This window comes from Dryobates pubescens, chromosome 22 (assembly GCF_014839835.1).
Source record: "Dryobates pubescens isolate bDryPub1 chromosome 22, bDryPub1.pri, whole genome shotgun sequence".
Taxonomy (NCBI): domain Eukaryota; kingdom Metazoa; phylum Chordata; class Aves; order Piciformes; family Picidae; genus Dryobates; species Dryobates pubescens.
In genome coordinates this window covers 13,429,018-13,455,573 of record NC_071633.1, presented here as the reverse complement: position 1 = coordinate 13,455,573, position 26,556 = coordinate 13,429,018, and the positions used below count along the sequence as shown (strand labels likewise).

Here is a 26,556-nt window from a genome sequence, read left to right as displayed (position 1 = left end):
GAAAGTAAACCACCTGCAATTCTATAAAATCCTTTATTGGAGGAGAAAGATTGAAAGAGACAGTGCTGGTGTGCAGGTACAGACCAGATTTTAGGTTGCTCCAATATTCTTACACCTAATGCTGTCTTCATGCAGAAGTCTGCAGAAATGCTTTATGGTTGAGGATGGCATGAAAGACATCTCTTTTGGAGGGGGGAAAGGTGCTGGGTGCAGAAAATGGAAGATAAGAAAAAAGTACCAAAACGAACTTGAAAGGCTCAGTTCACAGAATATCTTAGCTCTGGGAAAAGAGAAGCTAAGTTGCTTTTTAAAGCCTTCTGAGGCATACCCCTGCATATAGACAGAAATGTCACACTCACAGAATGCTGCTGATCTCCTGACCCCAGAATTCAGTGCTTAACTTAAATCCTCAGGGTCTGTACAGCACAAATGTTGACATCAACCCTTGCTCTTAGGAATAGATTTTTTGTCTCAACAGATCTCGTATGCATTCAGGAACCCAATAATGGCTTTTAACATGCTGTGCTGAGTTTTTTGTGGCTGAATAAATTAGGACAGTTTCATTTCATATCAGTCACCACGTGAGAAGGGACAGTTAAGCAAGTGCATGATTTCTTATCTTATGTTAAATTCAAATGTTCATTTTTAAAGCATGTTCTAAATACACAGATGAGCCAAGCTTCCAAGACCCAATGATGACTTCACTGCAGGGATTTTATTCACTTTATTCTGAAGTTCCAGATGTGCAGAGCAACATGAATATAATCTCATGGGTGGTTTAAATAATACAGAGAAATTTTGATTTATTTTTTTTTTTAGCCTTTAAAAAAAATAAATATTTATTTTCATTAATACAAAATATCTGTGAGTTCAGGGTCAGGTCAAAACATGTAGTAGAGGAGGCAGTGAAAGGTGTTCCCTAGCCCTGTTTGGCTATAACAATATAACGAAAATATTCAAAACAGGGTGAGAAAATGTAGAAACTGGAGGGGTAGCGAGCAGCCTTTGGCCGGTAAATGCAGGCAGCACTCAGAGGTTCACTTCCCCTCTCTGTCTGCTGCTTCTTGTGGTGGTTTCTGCCATTTGTCAGGAAGGAAGGAAGGACTGAGCAGACCCCTTCAGAGCTCAGGAAGGAGGATTATATTTTTGCTTTGCGCAAGATAATTCTTCCTCTATAATGAGAAGGTTTAGAGTCACAGGGCTAAGAGAAGCAAAGTGTTAGTAACAGAGACTGATAGCTGGAAATGAGGGAATTAGTCATGACTCAGGTTTTTGCTCTTGACTCCAGTCAAACTTCTTTCCTCATGGCTTCTTTTCTCATTTCAAGAAGCAATTGGTCCCTTTGCTATTCTCATCAAGCCTTGCCTCCACTGCTTAAATCCTGTTAAGACCTTTGCTGATTACCAGTTGGAGAAGCAGCTTCGAATCCGTCCATGCAGACAGCCTGGTGGATAACTGGTTACCTAATCATACAGTCAGCTAAGTAATTTTTGCACCTCCTGGGGCTTGGGGTCTAGCTAGTACATGCTGACATGAGGCTGAACTTGACTTACATTGCCTTGTGGGTAAAAAGTTGTGGTCAGTATCATGTTAGTCAAATGAAATCTTTAAAAGTAGAATTATGCTTTGGAATTAATGCAGAGTTGACGTTATTTAATTGTCCTCTGGAGAGCCCAAAAAAAGAGAAAGTAGCAAAAACATCCAAACAGCTTCTCTTGCAGAGAGAACAAGAAATATGTCTGCCTGAGAGAGCTTTGGGAGCTTTGTAGAACAACAACAAAAAAACCCCAACCAAACAACCTCTCTGTACACAACCTCATTAAAGAAAGAATGAAATAAAGCAGTGTGGGAACTGTAGACTAATTAATTAGCAGGATCACCTAAGAAGTGCCTGGAAAAGATAGCTTTTCATGCCAGAAAGTCAACAGTTCCATCAGCAACCTTTTAGCAAGGAGAGGTGTCAAAAATCACAGCTGCTGAAATCAATGGAACCATATTTCAACAAAGTGATTTAAAGACAGTTCTAAACAAGAAAGAGGTACTACTTAGACCTAAAAATAATTCCCAAAGAAATTACTGAAGTGTAATGTTTTTCTCCATAGCAATAGATGTTCTCATGTGGAAATTGGGAACAAATTTAATCCATCAGGTAGCTGAATAAACTTAGGAAGTTCCCTTTGAATTTAATTATACACAACTGGCTCTGAGTCAAGAATTTGCTTCTCTTCCTTCCCTGTGGTGAATATTTCAACCAACTGGGTACGAAAGATGCAGTAAAACTGTAAAGAAGTGGCACCTGACTATACAGAAGTGGCACCTAATGTAGTGCTGATCATCATGCCAGAGAGGATTTTGTTAACTTGAGAACATTTTGAGTTGTCTTGTGTATGCATGACATTTTTGAAGAATAGTTTACATCTCTGTTCTCAAAGTTGGGTAAAGGTTTTGGGGGCACTTGAAATCTCAGTGGATTTCTGATTTTGCCTTTGAAGTATCTGACTTTTCAGAAAGCTCAATGTCTTCTGACAAGAAGGTTGTAAAGCAGCTTGGACTGGTCAGCTATGCAAGATTTGTCTGCTTTAAACTGTCAGAGCTAGTCAGATATCTATGGACAGTGGAGAGGAAGAGATAGGTAAAAGTCTGGTAGAAGGATTCTTTTGACTTCAGAAAAGAACTGTGAGTCCAGTGCATGAAGGAGACTCTGTATCTTCAGTGTTTTCACTTCCTCCAAAGTGAGAATGAAGCTCTTGAATTAATTTACTCAAATATGCTTTCATAGGTAGAGTTGGGGAAGCTTGGGGTGGGTTGGTTTTTGTTGTTTTGTTGGTTTTTTTTTGTTATCTCTGGCAGATACAGTCCTTCCAAAATGGTGTCACATATTCCTGTCTTGATTCCAGATAGTTTGCTCTTCTCCCTGAGGTTATGCAGAGGATCAGATGGGAAAGTGCCAAATGGCATCTCAGAGACCCAGCTTGTGTTGTCCATTCTGGTCCTCTGACCTTCTGGAGCTGGCATGGTGCCTCTTAATCCCTCTGCCCATCAGCTGTTCTTCCTGTTATTGGGCCAAAGACAGATTTTACTTTCCAGCCTTGGATCCCCACACTTGATGCACAGATGCTGTTTTCACTATGACTGTTTGCCAGGGTCCAGAAAAACATACTAGAGGAGAAACTTTCAGAAAACTTCTCTGTAGTATTAGTTGCAGGAGTTTTTTCATATCAGGACATTCTTTTCTGCTTGCTTTCTTCCAAGGACTGATTTTCTGCATTCCCTTTGCATAAGGAGGTGCCTCCAGGTCAGAATTAAGGTGCTTCTTACAGTGATGGAGGCAAAGTGGTGAGGTGTCCCCAAAAGATACCTTAAACCCTATGTGTCAGAGATTATATTTGCCTTTCTGAATTAAAATGGCTCAAATGGTGTCACTTGCACCCATTGGCAGCCCACATTCTGCCTGCATTTCTTTCTCAGCCTTGCTCACTTCTAGGGAAGGTGAGGCAGGACTGATGTGAAGAGTAAGCATATGGCTGTCTAACCCATGGAAGAGGCTGAGGGTAGAGATGTGGAGGAGCCATGCTGCAGTGCAGCAGGGTTATTCCCCCACTGAATGACATACCTTTGTAAAAGCAGTGTTTGCACACCTGTAGGTACTGTGTTCCACTTCAGGGCTGGGGTCTCCGCTCAGTATTGTCGCTTGAAATGCTTGGGGTTTGCTAGTTGAGTATTGAAACTCGACAACATTTCTTTACAAGAATTATGATTTTTGTAATTAAATCATGTAGTGGATAAAAGTAATGGAGAATAGAGTGAATTTTCCCCATGCGGATGAGAAAAGGCAGAAGTTAGCAAACTGTGCTTTACTTTTTGTCCTGAAAAGTTCTGCACTAGAAAATGATGTCAAAACGTGTTTTTATCTAAGCAAACTAGTCTTTGCTTTTAACAGACACTGATAGCAGAACTCTTCCTTCACTTAATACCAACGAGCAATTCCTCCAGACTTCACTCAAGAGTCACGTAGGATTTTAAACTGATGTTTGGAGAAACAGATCCAGTCCTGCCTTCTGGGTACTTCATGTTTTGAAGCTGTCTGCTCTGATTTTCTTCCTGACTGTTCTTAATTCTTATGGTATGATGCTTATTTTTTAATTATACCTGACAAAGTACAGCTAAAAATATTGAAGGAGTTACTGCTATGGTCCTGGTCATAATGGCAATTGGTTACCTGGGAAAGAAAATCTGTGTCGTCCCTCTGATAGACATTATTTGGCTCACTGCTTTGCACAAATTTCCTCATTGGGTGATAGGGCTAAAGGTTTTGACCTTTTCCTTACCATTAAGAAATGGGAAGAGCTCGAACACTTGGGTTCTGCTTTACAGTAGACACTGAAAACCCTCTTTGAAATCTGAGAAATGGCTTAGCCATTCACATAGCCCTGTGAATGAGACTGAGGGTGGTATTACTTTGCAGTTTGTGTGGGGCTTGTTTTGATGTTTGCTGTGTTGGGTTTGGTTTTGTTTGGGTTTTTAAAATGTGTTTTCCTTCAGTATTCAGCTACTGGTTTACTTACAATTGAAAGTTAACACAAAACCAGCCCAGCCAAGCCAACCTGAGGTAAAAACATTGTCAGTTTCATTTGCCCCATTGAGCAAACGTGACTTGCACATACTTGAATTAAACCTCTTAAAGGTCTGTGTTTGAAGTTGGAATTGTGGGATTTTGACATTCCTTTTCTTTTCTTGCTTGTTTTCATCTATTCTCAGAGCTCTGCTAGCTATGTAGATGTTATTATTTCACAGAACCGTGTATATGAGATAGAGTGGAACAGTGCTGTTCAGTAGCAGCAATGTTAATGTAGGGTTGTTACCAAGTAATTTTCAGGGTGCTCACATCTCTCAGCCATTCTTGTATGTAAGTAGATCCTGAGTTACCCCATTTAGACTGCAACATGATAGCAACTACAACGATCCCTGTAAGAGTAGGCACAAAAACTGAGGCAGGCAGACAAGGCACATGACCCACTGGAGTTTTATTGGATGTGCGCTTGCACTACAGTACAGTGTGGTATAGGCACACTTGAACCAGATACAAGTAGGTTAAATCAAGTACAACGGTTGCAGCACAGAGGAAATGTAGTCCATAAATCCTGCCCAGTAAGGAGCCTTAGTTCATCCTGAACTCTCCAACTACAGCTATGCAATCGCTTGTATCAAGCTAGGTATTGTAAAGCTCTCAGGGATACACATATATTGCAGTGCTGTCGCCATTAAACCTGCACTGTGGTGCTTGCAGGGGAGCCATCATCTGAGTCATCATGTTACACTGAGATTACAACTTGAAACTCTGCAAAGGCATCCTAATAGCGTCACTGCTGAGTTGCAATTACTTTTGTTCTGAGGCAGCATTTGCGTAGCTGTAAGAAAATCTACCAGCTCAATCAGTAAGAAGGAAACATACACTTCAGTGACCACTTCTTCCTGGACTTTTCTCTTTGCAGCTAACACTTTAGCTTATGACTTCTGGACTTCATCTCAGACTACTTGTTAAGCATGGGAAAAAAGCCCTCACTTGTTTAATATCAAAAAGCAAGACTTTTTACTTCACTCAACAGTAATTGCACATTCATACTGTGTGTCTTGAAACTTGACCAAAATGCAGCTTTGCAATTAATAAGGGAAAATAAGAGGGTAGTCCAAACTAAAGCCCATTTAAACACAAAGCTATTTTACAGAAGATGTCCATATGGAAAGTTTACACATTTCATGTCTTGGTTCCGAGTTAGAGAATTGTGTTCTGCAGAAAAGGACATCTTCAGAGAGAAACCCCAAAAATGCTCACTTCTGTTCAGTGCAAAAAGCCCTTCAGGGGAAGAGAATTGCAGTCAGAATAAGTTGTAGATAAATGTTATCATACTGAATATTTTTCTACTTTTTGTTGCATCATAAGTTCCTTTTTCCAAGCTGCCGAGGGTGAACAGCTATATATAGCCTGGTCTGCCCAATCTCCTTAAGACTATATACTTGTAAGTGGACCAATGCATGATACAAAGAGTTGCTTTGTAAAACATGCTAAGCACCAAAATACTTCTGAAATATAGTTTTCCACTTAGTTGTTTTTTTATTGAGGAGAGGGCTCCTGAGAGCCCATTGGGGTCTCTTGTTCCTGACTTCAGACAGTAGTCTGAAGTAGGCATAAACACCATTTCACCCACATACTGCTGCTCATCTTGCTGTCTTTCCCTTCTGCTCTATGATTTGCTTAGTGCTTTGAAAACTACAGTAATGAGGGTTTTGTCAGATTCTTGCTTCTGCCTTTATCACTGAACTTTTGTTTATTTCTTTTCCTAGGCCTGTGCTGAAGGTGGCCTTTAGTTTTAGGTCTTGGGTGTTCTAGGCCAGAATTAATCACAGCCTTCCCCTCATTTTCTTTGTATAATCATTTACATCAGTTTCAGATGTGTGTAAACTTGAAGTGGTAATGCTTCATACACAGCATGCATGGGTGCAAATGGCCATGGCACCATATCTTCCATGGGACACTTGGATGACTCACACCCTGCTAGATGTGCTTTGACATACTGCTTCATCCAATTTATATTGGATGGATGACCTCTTACTAAGCACTTAGTATGAGGTATTTTCTGTATGTTCTGTTTCACATCATACAAAAGGTCATGAGACTGCAGTCTCTGGCTCTGTTATGTGATCATGATTGTCTAGTTCTGGTTGTACAAAGTTAGAGCACTGTGACACATTTAATGCCTGTCATTTTGAGAGACAGGGATGTAAGTGCTGAAAGAATGTCACTCTCTGCCATGCCTGACATTCTGATGGAGCAGACATCAGTGCCACATTCAGAGCCTCAAGAAAAATCTCTCCCTTACCTAATTTGTCAGAACTTTTTTTTGTCCTGTACTTTAAAGAGCAACATTTAAAGATTTTCTTGTCTTCTACAGCTGTAAAAAAAGGCATCTTTAATGCTTAATCCCCTCTGCACTGCAGCTGCTTCATGTATGATATAATCCTCATGTATTGTCAGTGGACCAGACACGTTCAGTCTTGCACAAAGCCGTGAGCCCAGGTTTTGTTCTATGTTGAGCTGGAGATGCTTTCCTGTTGGGAAGGAATTAACATGTTTGAGTAAAATCAAAAGAAAAACTTCGTGCAACACCCCTGAGCTTCAGTTATAATAAGTACCGTTTGTGTTTTCCTGTGACAGTTAATCCTTGCAACAGAAATCTCTTCTTGCTACCTACACACAGTAAACCTTTCCATCCTACAGGACTTCAGTTTTGCCACAGAAACTGTAAAGGTGCAGCAGTTCAAGAAAGCAAGGATCTTGATTTTAAATCCTAGAATATAGTTTTGTAACTTTCTTCCCTGTGCTTTTTTCTTCAAAATGGCAATGCATAACTGCATAGGAAAATAATAAAATCTGCCATAAACTAGCCTGAACCTAAGCCATGGCTTGTTTGATGTAACATGGAATGATGCTTTAAAATAGATGCATGTTAATTTGTGCAGTGAGGCATTCAGCTCCTGTTTCGAAGTGTCCTATGAGGACATAACAGAATTTCTGTTGTCATTGTATATTAGCAAGATAGCATTACCTCTAGTGAGCAGGCTGTTATTTACCTGAGGCTTGAAACAGTGCATGGGGAAATGCACAGCATGTTTGTGTGAAACTGCTGAGGCTTTTTTTGATAACCGTCATTCTTACTATGTCTTTCTGTACATCTCTGTATCACTGTATGTTGGACTCCCTCCCCAAACACCATATTCATTTTTCTTGTCCCTTCCTACTTTGTAACTCTCAGCTATTATTATGCTGAGGAAATGAGCATAAGAAAGATCAGATGTGCTCTGTGCATCTCTTCTGCTTGCCATTCTTGGGATAGATACTGATATTGAAGGAGAAACTAGAAATTGGACTTTTCCAAATGAAATTAATTTCAAAGGAGGTGTGTAGCCTTATGCTCAATTTTACAGCACTCCACATGCCATCATGTGTCCCTAAGCCATATTTGGCATCTCTTATACCTCAGTTGATTTTCTGACTCTCTTCAGGAGTGAGTAATTGTAATTGGATATTTTTTGACAGTTGGCCTTGAGGCCCTGACCCAATTTGCAGGCCCTGCTTTATTATGCAATAGACAAGTACAGGCAGAGAGGTCCAACTAAAAAGACAGTGTTTCTGCTGTAAAAATATAACTCACATCTTAATCTTCTAGGTGCTCTAAATTAATATTTTAAATTAAGATATTAATTTAGAGCACCAAGTCAAAGAAGTCTATATTGTGTAGGCTTCATGTATTTGTTATGAGTAACTCTTTGAGGCTACTGGAAATTGTTGTTTCCAGGTACCAGGGTGTATAACATGCATGACCTGAAGTCATCTGAGGAGAGGACTGAACTGGTCTAGGTCTGATGCCTGGGGAGAGCTACTAATGATGTAAAGGTGAAGTAAGGCCAGATTGTTGACTGGAGGATATCTTTGAAATCAGCACCATGACTTTTTCCTGAGTATCAAAAATACATGTTGCTTCCTGGGAATTGTGTTAGTTTGCTCCTTGGTGTCATTCCTTTTCCTTATATTCTAAAATTGCAGATCTTTCGCTGCTAACAAAAACACAAAGCTTTAGAGGGATATTTCTTTCCTTCCCTTTTTGCATGACACCCTGGCACTGATTTTTTTGCCTATTGTAACTTTGTCTATAACCATTTGTAAAGCAGGACTAATTTAAGGTTAAAAAAATAACAACAATTTGAGGCACTTTGGAGTATTGCTAAGAACACAGTCTATACAGTAGAGCTCTACTAAAGCATTTTAACACATCCTTAAAATGTGAAGCTCTCTGATGAATATTTTGACTTTGAGACACTTGGATTGTCATTACAGCCGACTTCTCTTTGGTGGTATGGTTGGAAGAGTGGAAGTAAGCAGGAAAGAGACAAGCTTTTGAAAATTCCAGTGATAAGCCTCTAGGGAACAGGCTGCTTTAGAAACAGACTATAGCCTGAAACTACGCTGCACTGATATTTGTAGCTTCCTTGTTTCCAGATTTCCTTGCTTTACCCACAGACCAATTATAGGGATGTTATTTATCATAACCTGTCTTCAGTTGCTTAGGATTGCCATGCCTGGACTAAGGCAATACCTTGGTCTCCCTCTATAGTCAGCAGGGTGAGATAGATTTGATTTTGATACCAGTGTTTGGATAAGAGGAATTGCCTGTCAGAGGGACATAGATGACTGTGTCATCTATAGATAATGATCTCTAGTTGAGTTGCTTGGGTTTTTTTACGTGGCTGAAGCCCAGTGCAGTCAATCTGACTGAGAGCATCTTACTTGCTAACATTGATTCTTCTCATCTGAAGAACAGAGTACTTGGCAATAAGGAGTTGCCCTAAATCCTCTCCTTTCCCCAGAATCCTGTCCTCTCTCCAATATGCTGCAGCTTTATTTCACCTAGAAGTACTTTTCTGCAGTTTAATCAACCTGTGGATTGCAGTTGTCACTTCATTTACCTTGAAAAAGCCTAGATAATTGCAAATAGAAGGAGGGCAGCAGCCTCTTCCTGGTTTGTGTGAGCAAAGCAGACAGATTTGTTAAGGGCTATTTTCCTCCCCATTTTTTTGTATGTTTAATGTCTGGGGAAAAAAACCTGCATAGTCTTACTCTAGACTTTCATTAGTGTGACTGTGAATTCAAGTGGCATTCACTTGGGATTATGCTGCATTGCTGCATGAATTCTGTGGTTTCATTTGTACTTCTGAATATTTATGTTTTCAAAGGTGAACGTGATGTATTGTGTTGTGTTGTTTAACCAGTGACATGGAGCATCTTTCCTTCCTCACCTCATCACCTGTGGATCATTTGGGTTGAGAACATGCAACAATGCTTGCTTTAAATTTAGATAGAACTGATTTCTAGCTGTATTAATACACATCATTCTAATGGCCTTTCATCTTGGGAAGATCTGGCACAGGCATAACAATTAAATGTTCTCATTAAAGCATGTTGGGCTGCTGGGGCTGTGTTGAGGTTTTTGTCAGCAATGATCTGTAAATTGAAACAATTAAGGAGAAATTCAGGGGAGGGGGGAATAAAAGGAGGGGGCAAATGCGAGGGTAAGAGAAAGGACTTAAATGGACCAGAGGCTAACCATTAGTTTCCTGCAGATATTCCTTCTGTGTCATTTTAAAAATAAGTGCATCATTGTCTTTGATCTTCACTGACTTCAACTAGCTGCTTGTCCACTCATGGCCAGCATCACCAGAGTCATTTTGCCCAGTCCTCCAAGTTTCATTAATAGGCTATTACAAAAAAAATGGACACCATGTTGTGGTAGTTTTAGACTGTGCCTAGAAAAATTTCCACAGATCCTGAGTAAAAGTGGTAGAATGTAAATGAATCACCATTGGATGCAAAAGGGAAAATAATAAGGTCTAAATAATCCCACTGGACAGATATCTAACTTAAAGTTAGTTTTTTTGCTTCCTTTGCTCTGGCAGATACTAGCTGGCTCTTGCTTAGCTGCTGCTGACCTTGGATGCATTCTTGTTGTGGTTAAGTACTAACAGCAACTCTCTGTTCTTCTCTCTCTTTTACTTTGTACAGGAAGGAGGGAAGGAGTAGGAAGAGGGAAGCTGTTAGTAGCTCCCTGGTTTTGTCCAGGGCAGTTCTTGTGTTGTTTATAAATTGTAAATGTATGTAAATGTTGTATAATTTGTACATATTAATTGCATTTTAGATTGTAGTTTTGCTTATAGATAGAGCTTCATTTACTTTCAACAGAGCTGGTCTGGCAATTTTATGTCCGGGGTGGGGGGGTAGTGGTGGAATTTCTGACACACGTCAAACATTTGGCTCTTTTTCATGTACAAATCATTCTCTAAGTCTTCTGCAGGCAGATGTGGTATAGTACACCTTTTATTTTCACTACAGTAATTCTCTGCCCTTTAGCTTTCTTCACTTCTGACTGGATGTAATGAGAATCCTTTTTGTGGCCTGTCATTCTGAATCTGTGAGCTGCCCTTTCCTCCCTTGAGATCTCTGCCTGCTTCTCCATATATGCACAAGGCACTTCTATAAGACCATTCATAAGTCTTTGTTGCTCCGTCATTTTTCTTTTGCCAGTTTTCACTCTGAGCTGCATGAGATTTAACCTACTGTGATGTTCTAGCGGTGTTTTACTATGTTCTACTGTCTTTAAGATTGCTGAGAAAGTCAAAGGTTTAATTATATCTGACTTCAGTGAAGTTCACATTCAATTACAGAAGAGGAGAACTTGAATATACTAATACATAAAGAAAACAGACAGCTCCAAATGTTACTGTATTTGCAGAAGAGAAGGATTCTTGCAGTATTCTTTCTGAATTTTGAAATGCAAAATTATTTTGAAATTATGATTGGGGTTGGATTTTGTGAATTTTGGCACTTCTCATTATTTGGACTTCAGAATGGTACTTGGTGCTGTTAATACCTGCTGCTTTTCAAAACTAACAGTGCCATCAGAAATATTGTAGGGTGGCTTTCTTTTTTAGCACAAAAATTTGCAGGCACAGGCTGTGACAGCCAAATAAAGAAAAGGAAATGGGATAAAATCTCTCTTGTAGTTCAGAGTAAGACTGTTTTATTGGTAGATTTTTTTGTTGTTGTTATTGCAGCCATATATAGAACAAAATTTACATGTTGTGCTTCAAGAAGGAGTACCGTGGCGGCATAATAATGCATAGATCATGATTTGGGATACGAAAGAGTAGGTGTTGCAAAGATAAATAATAATGAGGCAAAATAAGGATACCCAAAGCAGTGAAATGATGTCAAAGCAAGCAGAAGAGGTAGGATGAGTAAGAGGAAGGCAAGTTGTTGGAGGCCTGTGTTTAAAGGGAAAAGGTGAGATGTGAACTTGAAAGTAGGAATGAAATGTAATTTGGCTGCTCTGAGACTCTGTTCCCCAGTCCTACAGACCACACTGTGACTGATTAAACTCACTCAGCTTGGTTTGTGGTGGTTTTCCTTACTAGGGGGAATTTGACATGGAATCCGTATCATTTCCACATCATTTCTGGGAAGGTCCTTAAAACACAGAGAAGTTTCTATGGACTCTATATAAATTCTGAAGCTCATACTTACTAAGTTATTTCCAAATGTCTTTCTTACTTTAGTCTCTCTTATATTGTTAATAACATTTATGTGGGTTTCTTTATATTTTTTTAAGAGAATGAGACCATTTTTCTCCATTTAAGCAGAATTTCTTAGAAGGTGATTTGACAAATCTGCTCCCCAAAACTAGCCAAAGCTGTTGTGTCTCTGTGGTCTTTATTCTGTATTTTGTATCCTCTCTTTTAGGTGGCCAGTGCTTCTCTTGGGGATGGAACGAACACGGAATGTGTGGCGATGGCACAGAAGCGAATGTTCATGTCCCGAAGCCAGTCAAAGCTCTTGGTTACACAAAACAGATATTAGTTGGATGTGGGGCAGGACACTCTATGGCACTCTGTCAAACTCCAGACCTGAAATCATAGCATCATGTATGTGGATGCATATCTTTGGACTGCATGTCCCAGAAATGCTACAAGAGGATTGTTTGTGGTTAACATAATACTTGGAAAGTACAGAATTTTTTTTCTAAGACTGAAAGGACCAAGTATGCATGGAAAATGGCAGTCTTTTAAACATTGTCTACTGGAGTCCTTTTCTTAGGTATCGACTTTTTAGCCACAGAGAAAATGGCAAACATTGTGCCTTGATGCAGTACCATTGAAGAGGGAATGATGTTATTTTTTGTCTTTTCCCATTCTTCTGAAAAGTCTTTGAAGAAGAAACAGAGAGCTTAGTTTCCTGTCATTGGTGTAAAAATTCAGACTCAGGAGATGAGTGAGAAGGTGAAGACACGGGGCCTTTTCTGGTCTTGTATTATTGTACCTTTACGTCATGATGAGCACGTGTTGCACCTGCCAATGTCTAGAGTTGTGACCTACCAGCACCTCAGAAAATCCAGTTTGCATCACAGAAAAATACCAGTGAACATAACTAGAGGCACATGCACATTTTGAACAGAAGATTAGGATGTGAAAAAGAAAAAGGAGCTATAATTTAGAAGGCAGGCAAAAGGGGAAATGAGACCCTTCTGAACTAGCTATATCTTGATTAAACTGTGAAAGCAGCAGTATTTCTGAGGAATTATCTTCTGTGCCAGACATCAGTTTATTATGGATTTACAGGGTTGAAAATCTGCATGAATTATCATTAACTTGCAAATGAAGCTGAAGTTTCTGAAGCTATTGCTTAGGGACGAAAAACTTCTAATAGTTCTCGGAAACAGCACAGTGAAGTTCTTGTCAAAGGGCATAAGTCAGTTGTAGCTTTTGAGGATGGCTTGATCCAACATAGCTCCTTTGTTTCCAGCTACCTTTGAATAGGAAGACTTAAAAATCTAAACTGAAGTTCTCCAGCCTAAAAGCCAGACCGGAATGCTCCTGAGAAGTTCAGGTTAGTTCTCACATCTGTTCAGCAGCCCAGCTGAGTTACTGTTCAGAGTATGCCTATGGTATGGGTTGCAGGTGAGTGCTTAGCAGAGAATGTAGGAAACAAAGAAGTGTAAATTATCTTCAGCTATTATTAGCTGCCCAAGTTGAGCAAAGTTTTGGAAGCTATTTGCAAACAGAGTTTTGGAAGATATTTATAAAACTGTTTTCCATACAAATACAGTGGATGTTAACATGGATGTTTGCCACCCACAACAGTAACTTTTGCTATGGTATTTGATGTATTTCAGGCTCCAAATATAGAGAGTACTACTGTGTGGGAAATGCACCTTTTAATGAGACCTACTGTTGCTAAACAGTAGTTTAATTTTTAAAACAGGCTTGCCAGGGAAGAAACCTTACACAATTAGAAGACTCTCAGAGAAGGGCACTTAGGAAATAGAACAGGAAGATTTTCTAATCACCTATCAGCTCACAGATGAAGGAGAAGGAATGAAGGTGTTAATATGGGCTGCAAGGATTCTGTCTTATGCCCCACTTCCCACTTGGCTTTACAGCAATTACAGTTCATAACGTAATTTGTAAAAGCATTTTGTTTTTCTATTCAATGAATGAGAAACTTGAACTGATTATGACGCTCATTATAATGGTTCTATTACTGAAATATTCTGTAAGTTTAATCAAGTAGCTCCTCTGCAAAAAGTGCAGAATTGGGACATGTATTGTAAAGCAGGGGTTTTAATCCATGTGTTAGATTGCTTGATGGCAATGTACTGTACTGGGCTGTGACCTTGACTCTACTTTGTGCCATTTTCTAGATGTCATAGCCTCTCCACTACATGCACTGAACAGTTTCTCTTGTGCTTTTTTTTTTTTGGCATTGCTCTCTGAGGTTTCTACTCTTTGTTTCCAAGATGTATATACTGAATAAACACGTTGTCTTGTTTCAGTAAGCATGTCCTCTAAATAATTCTGTTCCTCGATTAATTATAGCTAGTATGTGTGCTGTCTACCATGGGGGTTACTGTACTGAGCATATTTGGACTGTGTTCTGTTTCTGCAGTTAAGTGCAGAAGAACTGAATGAGACTTGCTTATTTGAAACATTGTGGACTTTTTCACATCTGTAATGTGAACACACTTTTGGAAATGCAAAGAAGGATTTGAGGTGATAAGGAGGAAAGAAAGGAAGATTTGGGTTGTTCTTAGGCCTGATATGAAACACAAGATCTCTATCTTCATCTTCAACAGGACAAGGAATGCATTTTGTCTCCTATGTCTGGCCTATATAGATTGAAAACTTTGGAAGTAATGTCTTGTCTTGAAAGCTTGACATACTGAATGCTTTGTTGTCAGTCAGGACTCCTGCTTAGTTTGTAGACTGAATAGTACTTGATTGTAGGTACATGCTTGAACGTCAAAACCAAATTGTTGCTTTTACATTCAGAAATGAATGCCCTGTTTTGTATGTTAGTGTGCTCTGTTTGCAGAATCAAACGTTGTACAAAATCAGCTAAGTCTTTCTACTGTAATGGGTGATGTCCAAAGGCTAGTGACTGCTGCCTGTTGGTGTCCTGATGGAGAAGGTTGGTCTCTGCAAGGCAAATTGACAAGCCAGTGTGCTATTGCAATGTTTCTGCAACATAGACAGGCTTCTCTATGCAGGTGTTCAGTGCTAAACAGAAGCTGCCTTTTACATAAGCATTCTGCCTTCACATTCAGGCATAAATACATTGACAGGGTTTGTAATATATGTATGTGTGTGTACACACACACACACACACACACATATATATATATGCATATATAAAAAAAAAACCAAACCAGTGGAACAAGGTAAGCATCTGTGTGGCTGCTCTCTCCTCCCATTTTCTGAAAAGAAGTAAACCTGCCAGTTTGCTGACATTCACGAGAGGTAGGAGGTGAACTTAAGAGTTTTACTGGAGAGCAAGTTGTGAGCTTTTGACCTTCAATCCAGAGAACTTTCAAACTCTTGAGTGGAGGGGAAGAAGGAAGTTTTTGTGAGTATTTCTGTTGTTTAAAGCCCTAGGAGATCTGCAGTTGTGACTCATGCAACTTCCACATGCAGTGGTGCAAGATGCTCCTGTTCCATTTTAAAGAATGTTGGTAGGAAGATGTGTGTTGTGTTAGAAGTTTCTGCCTCTTGGAGGGTTTGTTTAGGCTGCTTGGCACTCACTGATGTTGTTTGACTTTGTGTAGCATTGCTGAGTGACTTGATGCTTTTCAGCTATGGCTGCTGAGCCCTGGATTTGAAGTGTGTTCATTTGAAAGAAAAGTCCAGTTTTGACTTTCTTCCTCTGCCCAGTCACCACTTCTTACATGACACTGACTTTCCCCCCCTATCTGCATGCTGTCAGCCCTATTGGAGACTACCTACTTCTTGCTATCTATCTGCAACTGCCATAAAAGTCACTTCCGTATGAGTGACAAGGTTTTGCTGAGCTATGTGGTTGAGCACATAGAAATTTAGGGGAATGGGAAGAACATGATTTGGTTTTGTGTTATATGACATTTTGAGTCATAAGATTTAAAGATGAAGATGGAAAACAGGTGAAGGAGATCAGTTTGAATGTATGGGAGAAAGGTGACCATGGAAAAACATGGCAGTAGAGATCTTGACATAGCTGAAACATGGGGGGAAAGGAGGGTGAAGGGGAAGACAGATTCAACCTACAGGTCCTGAAGACTGAGCGAGCACAGAGTGACAGCAGCATTCCAGCCAGCTAGTATGGTAGGAGTGAGATGAGGAACAAACTGTGTTATTTCTTGAACCTTATCGTTCCACCTGTCCCATTGTTTATTAATGATAATATGAATTATCATCCTGCAACAGGCTTTCTTTCTGATTCATAGCACATCTTGAAATTTCTAGTTCTCTTCATTTGGAACAGCAAAATCTGTGCTCACCGTCCAGTCTCAGCAATGTTTAGATCAGGCCTGTGACCTAGTCCAGCACTTAATAAAATACTTATAAATTCCATGAACTGTGGATCTGATTTAAACAAGACTTACATTATTTTGGGAGCTCCACTTTTCCCCCTGTATTAGAAATCAAGGCAATGATAGATCTTTGTCACTGAAACTGTGATGTTGTGTTTTCACCAGAGAGTCCCTTGTGTTTTCACCAGAGAGTCCCTTGTGTTTTCACCAGAAAGTCCCTTGTGTTTTCTTTGCAATGTTGATATTTTTAGGGCATATGGCATGTCTTGTGCTCTTTCTTTCAGCTAGATATTTTCTTAAAAAAGACTCCAGAATTTTTCATCAGTCATACTTGTGGTATTTACTACCAGCTTATAGTTCAGAGCAGCTGAAAATTCCATAAAGGGAAGATGAAAATACTGAAGCAGAACCCTAAGTCTTGCTTCCCAAAGGCTGTGAGTGGATGAAGTCTGTGGTAGAGAATTGCCTTGTGTGGGTTTGATTGCCCTTGAAAATGTGTACAGTGGAAAAGTAGAGCTTACACTGAATTACCTGAAAACTCTAGTTGACACAAAAATAATTGGATATTTGAACTTTCAACATATCAGTATCTTGATTTATGTGCAGAACAAGAGGTAGTACGTGCCTTTTTTTTCCTTCTTTCAGCTTCTGTGCTGTTCTTAATTCCTGATTACTGCTGGTCTTAGATGTTTTGCTCCTTGTTAGAAAGAATGATTTAACAGCCTTGAATTAAAATGCTTTGGATACATGGAAATGGCCTTCTGTTGGATGAATGTCCCAAAACATAACTGTAACAGGAAGTGTTAACCACGCATGCCTTTAAAGTTCATTTGGAGAAAGTGCATACATAAATCCATTATTCTGTAACATCTGTAGAGGTTGAAGGGACTGAAGTAAGGCACATTCTTTACCCATTCATGCATTTCATTCAGATTCATCAGTCAGCTGTCTCGGCATTCACCTGTTTTTAATGCAGGGGAAATCTTTACTTGTCCGTGCCTCTGCAGAACATGGAAAGACAGCATGTGGCTGAAGATACTCAGCAACAAAAAAGATCTCTGTATGTGAGTTGTGACCCGGATGAACTATGTGTTACCTTGTGGGAGAGTGAGGAAGCATGAATTTAGAGTACTGAGAGAACACATTTTTCAGCTTGATTAGAATCAAGAACAGCAAGCTGGTTGTGGTGATGAGAAATTTCAGAGAGAACTTTTATTTTGCAAAACTTCCTCAGGCATTTTTATTGTGTGGCATGTCAAATTTTGATTCATTTTCAGACAAGTCATTGCAGGTTGCAAGCTGGTCAAATCTAAGTCCAATTCCTGTGATTGCCAGCCCCTCGATTCGCTTTCATTTTCCTCCTCAGTTCCCAGGTTGCTGTGCCTATGGGCCAACTCGCTGTTGAGATATGATATAATCTTGCGGGTAGTTCTGTCTGCAGGGTTTGTGATCAAGACTTTGTCAGTGGAAACTGCAGAATTTCAGTTCAATATGATCATCTTTCAAGTGTACATGAACACGTTTCTGTAAGATGCAGCATTTTTTTTTTTTTATAGTTAGAAGTGGGGCCAAGAATGGGAAGATTTTTAATGTTCTGACACGATTATAGCTTTTTGCTGAAACATCAAATGGGTTTAGCATTTGTTTTGTTTTAACTGATTTGAATGCATGAAGACGTGGTACCTAAATTAAGGCAGCAGAGGAGTTGCCAATCGGTAATGAAGATGCTCTGTTATTTTAACTGTGTGGGTGCTTAATCATTTTCCATAATAATCTTGCTTTAAAGTACAAAAGAAAAGGGATTCCTGTAGGGACATCATGCTTTTCTGCAGACAGGGAAACATGGCGCCTTTTAAATAATGGAGAGGTGCTTCTCCTCTCTGGTGCCTTAATTCTGAATAGACAGATTATAATACCTATTTTTACTTAAATACCGATTTTCTTCTTTTGACCTCCATGCACTTTGAAAAGGGGATAATACCCTGAGGCACAAAAAAGATTGAAGTGCCCCAACCAACATAACAAAGCAGAAGCACAGCAGAGCCAAGAATAAAATTTCCTCCTTCTGAGTTACAGGCCAAGGCTCTGCCTTCTTAGTGGTCTTTGATATTTTATTTTGTTGGTGTTTCTTGTTTGTTTTATTGTTGGTTTTTTTCTTTTAACTAAGCCTCAATGCTACTTCTTCCCTCTCTCCTTGTGCTTCTTTCCCCCTCACTGCTGATTGCTGTCTCTTCCTATGCTCCCCTCTCTCCTCCTTGCATAACCCATTTTCCAGGCCCATCCTGTGTCCTTCTCATTTCCCACCTCTTATACTACTGCTGCCTCTTTCCCAGTCACCCACTTGCACTGACACCACCAACGCAAAGCGTGGCTCCTCCTGAGCTTATTTGCTTGGCTTCAAGCCATGAGTCTCCTGTTCTGGTGTGACTCACTGTCAGCAGCCTCTGTATGGGCTGTGTTGTCCCTGCTAAGCCCTTTGGGTCCATAAGCTGTGCAGGTACCTTAGAGTCATAAATGTGCTATTGGAACTGCAGAACTTTTGCCAAGAGGTGCAGCTCTAGATCCATTTTCTAAGTTAAGTTCAATTTCAATTCAAATATTGTTACTGATTGCAAATAACTGTTTGTATTCCTCTAAGAGAGACATGTTGAACCTACAGTCCTAGATGAATGCAGAGGCTTTGGGACTTCTGAACAGATGCATATTTTATGCCCAAACTCAAGTTTTTTGTGAGTGACTTAAAAGTAACCTGCATAATTTAAGCACATTTTCATTAAGTGAAGTTAGTTTGTGTGACCTCAGAGACAAAGATACTTCCAGGTTATTTATGTGGAAAGCAGAGAGGTAGGCCATCTTGTTTTGAAACTATGAAAAGGATATGTAAAGTGGCAGGGTAATAACTGCACTTGTTTTTTCTTCAAGACATCTTTTTTGTAAGTAGCTCTGTGCTCAGTTCCTTTCTCAATGCACTTGCCTTAGCCCTTTTTGCTCTCCTGTATTTCAGCCTGCTCATTTGTCCCAGCAGCCATTTGTTTCAGTGATGTATTTTTCTTTTTTTGCCCAGAAACTTTAAGGAGAGAGAAGGCAATTTATGTGAAAAATCACTTTATCCAGATTAATGACTGCTGTTATCATAGCAATATTAGCTAGATTTTTCTTGGGAGTGAGAGAACAGAAACCACTTCAAATCCTTGCTGTCTGATGATGTAGTTGTGGAAACACACCTGGTCAGTCCAGAAAATTGAGTACCTTCACACATCTGGAGGAAAAGCTCTGTGCACAGAAGGTGTGGTGCTTTTAGTGTTAGCACGCAATAAACCACTAATGGCCATCAGGTTTAGATGAAGGACCAGCATCAGCCCTTATAGCTGGGGTTCCATTGCCAAAAGCTGAGTTTGCAGAGGAAGAAACTCAGATGGTCATTTCCATCAGGAAACAGAGAGACTATAACAGAACTGCAGAAGGTGCTGCTGCTTTTACTTGGGATGGTGTGAAGTCAGAAGTAGTCAGTGGCATTATTGCAGGCCTGAGGTCATAATCTAGTCAAGCATGTAGTTTTAATGCTTTAATTAAGATACATGCCTCATGAGGGAGCGGGCAGTCTTGAAAGGTTTCACATTTTTATCATAATACCCCAGCAAAAGCTCCTTAAATATAAGGCAGCTGTTAAGTTTCTCTGAGGATTCAGTGTCAGGATTTGATGCAACAGCTCCTGAAATTTTCCCGTTGTCTCTTCTTTTTCCCTGTGTTATCAGAGCTGCTGCTGTTACGCAAGGGGAACTCTGGGGTCAGACTGACCTTAGACAATCTCCTGAAGGGTCATGGATGGAAGTGTTTTTCTGTTTCTGAAGGGTTTATAGCAAAAGACAGTTATCCCAAATCACAATAAACTGAAGCAGTACCTAAGTGAAAGTGGGAGTGGTAGATTTAAAAAGTAGCATAGAATGACAGTTGCTGTAGGGCCTGTGTAACCAACTTGGTAGCTAAGGCTCTCATATGCAGAATACAGTGGAAGGGTAAGATCTGTGTGGGATTTACAGGGCTGAGTTGTTATTGTGCTTATGGTAATGAAGAATTTAAGCAGCCTTCATGCTGGGCCGTTGAGTTAGTGTTAAAAAACCCAGGGCAGATAAATCTAATTCTGGCTTCTTAATACACTGTAAGAGGTAAAGGCATTCATTAGGCAACTTTTGGATCCTGTATTAACCTGGATCTTAACTCTGGAGACAAGAAATGGCCCATTTATCAGCTGAGAACAGGATAGAAACAGTGAGTGAAAAGTAGTTCTTGGGAGAAAGGGTAGTCAGCTGCAGTAGAAATCAAGTACATAATGCTCCATGGAGGGCTACAAAAGAGTTCTCTGATTATGTACAAAATCAGATTATCAGCCTTTGCTCATAAAACACAGCTGGCGATCTTCCCTGTTTTTCCTTTTGGAGCAAGAGTTTTGTGAAGACAAGGTCCAGTGGTAGTTGTTTTTTGTTTACAATTTAGCACTTACCAGAGCCATGAGTGTTTCTTCTAGTTTTTTGTGTTTAGACTCTACTTTCTCCAGACCACAGGAATACTATTCCATTAAATGTCCATTGTCATGAGCAGTTGCCGATGCCATAGCTTGCCTAGAAGGTTGCCAGCTCTTTTGAAGTTTCTCACATAAGGATGAAGATATTTCCTTCCTTATAAAAGTACATTACCAAAAAGGCTCAAGCAACTAAGATGGTGTTGATACATAGTCCATAGTTGTTATTTGTAGCATCTGAACTGAAATTCAATCCCATTGTGTTTCTTGGTTCTGACTGTTGAGTGTTTTGTGTAGCAAATAAAGTGCAACTCAGGCACCTGGATTTCTGTCAGAGTTTCATACCAGGTGGAATGCTGTGGCTCAGTAAAAAACAAGTGAAGGCCCCAAAGAATTAAGGAAAACTGAATTCATTTAATCAGCTAAAAAGACAAACTTTTATTATTGTTGGGGAGGGGAAAAGGAAGATACCTAGATAATGATAGGGGTTTTTAATCTTCCCTCGTAAAATTACTAATGGTGTTAATTCTTCAGACATTGGTTGTATCAAGTGTTTGCAGGCTTCATTTACTATCTACTAACCAAAATTAGCATTGTAGAACCAAAGCAATACCAAGCTTTTCTCCTACATTTCTGTTGAGAACACTGTATTTATTCAAGATTTTAGAAGCAAGTCTCTGGAAACCCCTGATCGCTTCAGAAAAGGATTCCCCTTTACACTATACAGCAGGCACTGAAACCATGATACAAAATTTATTTCATGCTAGAATTGTTTTGCATAACATTGTGCATGCATTTTACTCAGTACTAAATTGCATACAATGCTGTTGTCTTGTTTCTTAAACTTTGAGACCATTTATAACTTGAGTATTTTCCTGATTTTTGTACTATAAGTCCCAGTTTTAAAATAACACCTCTTTTGTTTAAAATTCATACTGATTACTTAATATGAACAATTTATGAAGGGTCTTTATGTTGGATCTATACATCAATAAAATACAACATAACCAGAGCTGGAAAATTAAATCTAGACCAGCCGTTACTGTCAGGTCCGAAGAAAGGTCCCATGTGTCACAAGCATGCCAACAAAAACAGACAGGAAAAAGTTTGTTCTTATTTTTATACACTTCTAGTTGGAGTAAAAGTTCTTGATTTCCATGTGGGTGTGATGAACTGTGAAGGCGTGGTCAATATGACCGATGACTGCCTGATTGCACTTTTTAAAACCATTACTCTGTATCTTGTATACAAAAAGAAGCGATCCATAGCAAAGAAATGTACAGTTTTATAACGCTTTACATTTTGGCTACAACAATGTATGTAAAAGTAAAGAGCTTTGAAAGAAAATATATAACTTTGCTTTTCTTTTTTTTTCTTTTTTTTTTTTCTCTCCTTGATCATACATTTGCAGTGTTTCTCGTTGTTTGTTGTTGGGTTTTGTGGGATTTTTTTTTTTTTTTTTACTTTTTTGTTTTGTTTTGTTTTTATTTTTTCCTCATGCAACTCATGCTATGGAACAAAAAAAAAAATAGATTTAAAAAAGAAAAGGGGAAAAAAAAAAAAAAAGAAAAAAGGATCTTCTACAGTTTTGTTACATTTTGGCCGTAGAAAAAGCCTGCATCTCTAGTACAACTCCAGACCCACGAAGAATCATCCATAAAACCTGCATGGAGCGAGTTAACTTTATCCAAATGAGAAGGTCTTCTATGCCTGCACAGTTCCACACAGATGTTTATTAGCCATCAATGTTCATCTCCATCTTGCCTTGTCAGGTCACTCTGACTGCCTCTGTTGGCATATATTTAGCAATGACTGGACTTTCTTTGCAAAGATCTGCATGTAAAGAATACAATCAGTACTTGAGCTTCTTCCCTGCGCTTTTCACATCAAGCTGGGCATCTTAGTTTTAAAGGAAGGAGGAAAAGGTGAAATAGCTACATGCAGAGGCAGCCATATTCTTCTTCAACAGGATTTTTTTTCCATGCAGCCAGACCGAGACCTCTCTACAGTGTGTCTGAGTATTGCTTTCAGCTTAAAATAGGCGCCCATGCAAAGTTTCATCCTACTGTGCTTGTTTGCTCAAACTCCTGCAGGGTTCCTATGGCTCAAAAATATCCTGAGAAAAGCAAAATCTTCCATCGTTGGCATGTTTCAGCATTGACTAAATGCCTAACCCATTCCGTACAGAGCCAGTAGATCCACCATTAACCAAAATTAGCATATACTAGCAGGATGCACCAGCAAGGAAACTATCTGGTGCATCTACCCTTCATCCTATGTACTGATACCATGCAGCATGTATGGCCCACCAGTACTATGCAAATGCCTTCCTATTGTCATCTGAGTGCTATTTAGGAGTGTTGTCACCTAGCATCAGTAGTAACACCATTCCCAGCAGGTGCTACTGTGAGACATTGCATCTTCAGACTTAGTCACCTGGATTATATGCAACATAGCATAGGCTAATTGAAAATAAAGCTTTTTAGACCATTCTCTGCTACTGATCCATGCTACAATATAGATGGGATGGGAGACCAAGAACGTCTCACTGGACTAGGAGAGCTGTAGGGCGCAGACACTGAGGATAATCCTATCGCTTTTCCACTTATGCCAGCTATGCTGTTAAGGCTCCGTGACATTTCGTAACCTTCATTTAAAAGAAAAATGCAAAGTACAGCATTGGATCAATGACAGAATGGACTAAGAATGAGGTCAACATTGTAGCCAGTTCAATAGCATCTGCATGCATGGACATGCCCAGAGTAGTATCACTTGCAACATGACTGGAAGGCCATTGAAGTACAGAACAAGTTGGTTTGGGTTTTTTTTGTTTGTTTGTTTGTTTAGTAATATATATATTTTAAAAACTCATCAATTCTCAAGGAAGATCAGGCTATGTAATTGATCCTATAGGCAGCAACATGGTTGTACCCTAAAAAAAACAAAGAGTCAGTGGGAGGGATTTTCCGTGTCTCTATTATACACTCACACATACCTCTCCCTTCCACTTCATGCATTTTGACCTCAGGCAAAATTAAGGTTTCTGGTATCTTTAGGGAGAGGAGAGGGGAAAAGGCAGCAAAATCCATAGAGTTTTTTGTGTTGCTATAGAGATACTACTCTTTTGTTCTCAGCATTAAGAAAGAAAAAAAGAAAAGTGCATGCATTTGGTTTCCCTCCCCACTCCCCCCCTTCCCCCTTTCTTCATCAGACATGCACATAAATAGCTCAGCAAGTGTACAGAGAGTTGCACAAACTATGGATGAAATTCTGTTGGAACAACAGTTAAGATGCTCTCAACGTGTTTCAAACAGGCCAACAATATGCTGACGTATATTACTCTTTAGCCAACCAGCCTCTGTTTCATTCAGTAACGAGAGACGGTTGCAGTGCATCGTGAAAACCATACATTCCTCATCCCAAAGGATGTGCCATTTGGAGTGTTCCCCTGATCCACTGGAACCACCCGAACTCGCCCAGGCTGAATGAACACGGCCAATGCTTATCCGATACAGAATCAAGTAAAACGCTTTGCTACAAAGGTAAATTTTAGAGGATATACTTTCATATGAAAGTCTTGTGGTCCAACTGTATCTTTGTTGATGATAAGCTTTAAACTTATAAATACATACACTAGCTTTAACTGGCATTTACTAGAACTATTGCCCATCATACAATGGCACGTGGGAATTCTGTACTCCATACTCAGTGTATGGTATGTCATACAATCTCTGCGGTTTTAAAATACTGACTATATCATATACTATATACAGTACACCAGTGATAAACACTGATCTGAAGGGAGAGATTTCCAATTTTCCCATTCCTTATCAACTTAGGTGCATACTTATGTAACTCTGATTTTGGTTTGTATGGTTTCCTCATGTTAAATTATTTAAAGAAGACAGCCTATTTTAAGAAGGGAGGTTTCTTTCGTTTGATTTGACCTTTGTTGCTAAATAGATTATTCTGACCATTAGCAATCTAAAACACAGTTACTTCTGAGAGATCTCTAGCTATCAGAAGTCTGAAAAACTGACTAGTAATGGTTTATTTATGAAAGTGGTTTTAGATGGATTATTTTCCAGTTATAAGACACCTGTGCTAACAGATGTTCTTGTATGTTTCTGTTGAACTAAACATCTAGGAATAGCCAAATAATTTGTTTTGGTGCTCTGTTAAGGTAGCCAAATAAGAATTTCATCTCTCTTTAGGATGTTTTGCTTTTGTGTTTTATCTTTTCTGTCTGCCACCTTCAAGTCTATGCTCCTCAGAGTCTGGTAAGGTCTGTGAGCTTTCCAAGTGGCAAATCCTCATTGCTATGAAATGCTAATTGGCCTCTCCTTGGAGGATGGGCTAATTTAAGGACACTGCAGAGCATCCTCCACCAAAACTTAGTGCACCAGCTGGGGTGGAAGACTCAACTGCCTAGCATAGCTGCATGGGGTAGTTACAGCTCCTCAGGCTTTTCTTTCTGAAAGAAATAGGTTAGAAACTCCAAATGCAGACATCAGGTGGTGGTTTCCAGCCCAAACGTGCATCTCTACAGCAAGCGCACTACTGCGTGCTACAGCTACAGCTGACTTTCTCTTATTTATTTACAACGGTTGCTATCTACATGGTTACAGGACCCCCAGCTACATACCCTTTCTTATTCCTCCATCAGGCGGGCAGGGATATTCCCCGGTTGATAAGAGGAAGCAGGGTCCATATCTCTCCCGAGTGCCAGAGCGGGTAAAGGGCAGGCCCTCATCAGGCGTAATAGCCTGGTCTATGTGGGGACAGTCTTCGTTTGCCAGCGCCGCCTTGGCCACCTCACCATTCAGTTTCGAATCTTCAAACATATAAGCAAAAGGCTATTGAAACACTATGCACTGTTTATTGGCGTTCCAGCTGCAAATTAAGGGTTCACAGCTAAAGAGTTCTATAGCAACACTACAAAAGGTAGCACATCTGTCCTAGACACTGCATTCATGGGCACTGCACCAAAATAAAATAAAGTCTGTTAAATGGGAGGAGAAACAACATGAAATTGCATTAGGTGTAACAGCAGCCACCTGCACTTCCGCACAGAGGGGCAGTTTCAGAAACGGGTGAGCTTTGGTTCCTAGTCCTGCGAGCAGAAGACTGCGGTTAGAAATCGGAGTATGTTCAGGCATGACATCGGATGGCGCATGAATGACCTGTTGGTCATGAAGCCTACTGTCGCTCAGCACTTTGGAGAGGCAGTGGACTGTCAGTTGGGGTTTAGTATTTGAGTATATTCTGTTTGTGCTGATTTATACTTATGTGCAACATTACTGAGGGGAAAATTCCTGCTCTTCCCCTCCCCCAGATTGTTTTATAGCATTTCCAGTATCAGTCATGCAGAATGGCTGTACACAGTTCAGACACACAGAGTAGGTTGCGTATGGAAGTACGACAGCAGAATGTGGATTTTTAAAAAAGCAATCCATTTTCTGATGTTCTCCTCTGAAACACAGTATTTGCAATGCCAGCACAGGACACTACATACAGAAAACACTACAGCAGGCCATGAATTTGGCAAATAGATGGAGTAAAATTTACTCTCAGCTGTAAATAATGAAA

The 26,556-nt window shown here is 39.7% G+C and overlaps 2 protein-coding genes across 5 annotated transcripts in view; one reads left to right on the top strand and one right to left on the bottom strand.

The window, feature by feature from the left end:
- The window catches only part of SERGEF (secretion regulating guanine nucleotide exchange factor), a 138,281-nt gene extending 125,508 nt beyond the window's left edge, over nucleotides 1–12,773 (top strand). Inside the window, exon 11 of the mRNA XM_054171789.1 lies at nucleotides 12,350–12,773. Within this exon, the coding sequence (XP_054027764.1) occupies nucleotides 12,350–12,525 (176 nt within the window). The 3' untranslated portion in view covers nucleotides 12,526–12,773. The remainder of the gene's footprint in view (nucleotides 1–12,349) is intronic.
- The window catches only part of KCNC1 (potassium voltage-gated channel subfamily C member 1), a 109,466-nt gene continuing 88,799 nt past the window's right edge, over nucleotides 5,890–26,556 (bottom strand). Inside the window, exons 3-4 of one of the 4 annotated variants that reach the window (XM_054171787.1) lie at nucleotides 25,613–25,801; nucleotides 5,892–7,107 (exon numbers count right to left, since the gene is read on the bottom strand). In XM_054171787.1, the coding sequence (XP_054027762.1) occupies nucleotides 6,926–7,107; nucleotides 25,613–25,801 (371 nt within the window). In that variant the 3' untranslated portion in view covers nucleotides 5,892–6,925. Of the gene's footprint in view, nucleotides 7,108–22,525; nucleotides 23,615–25,612; nucleotides 25,802–26,556 lie in introns of those variants that run through there. The other 3 variants (XM_009905141.2, XM_009905139.2, XM_054171788.1) reach the window with 3 other exon arrangements.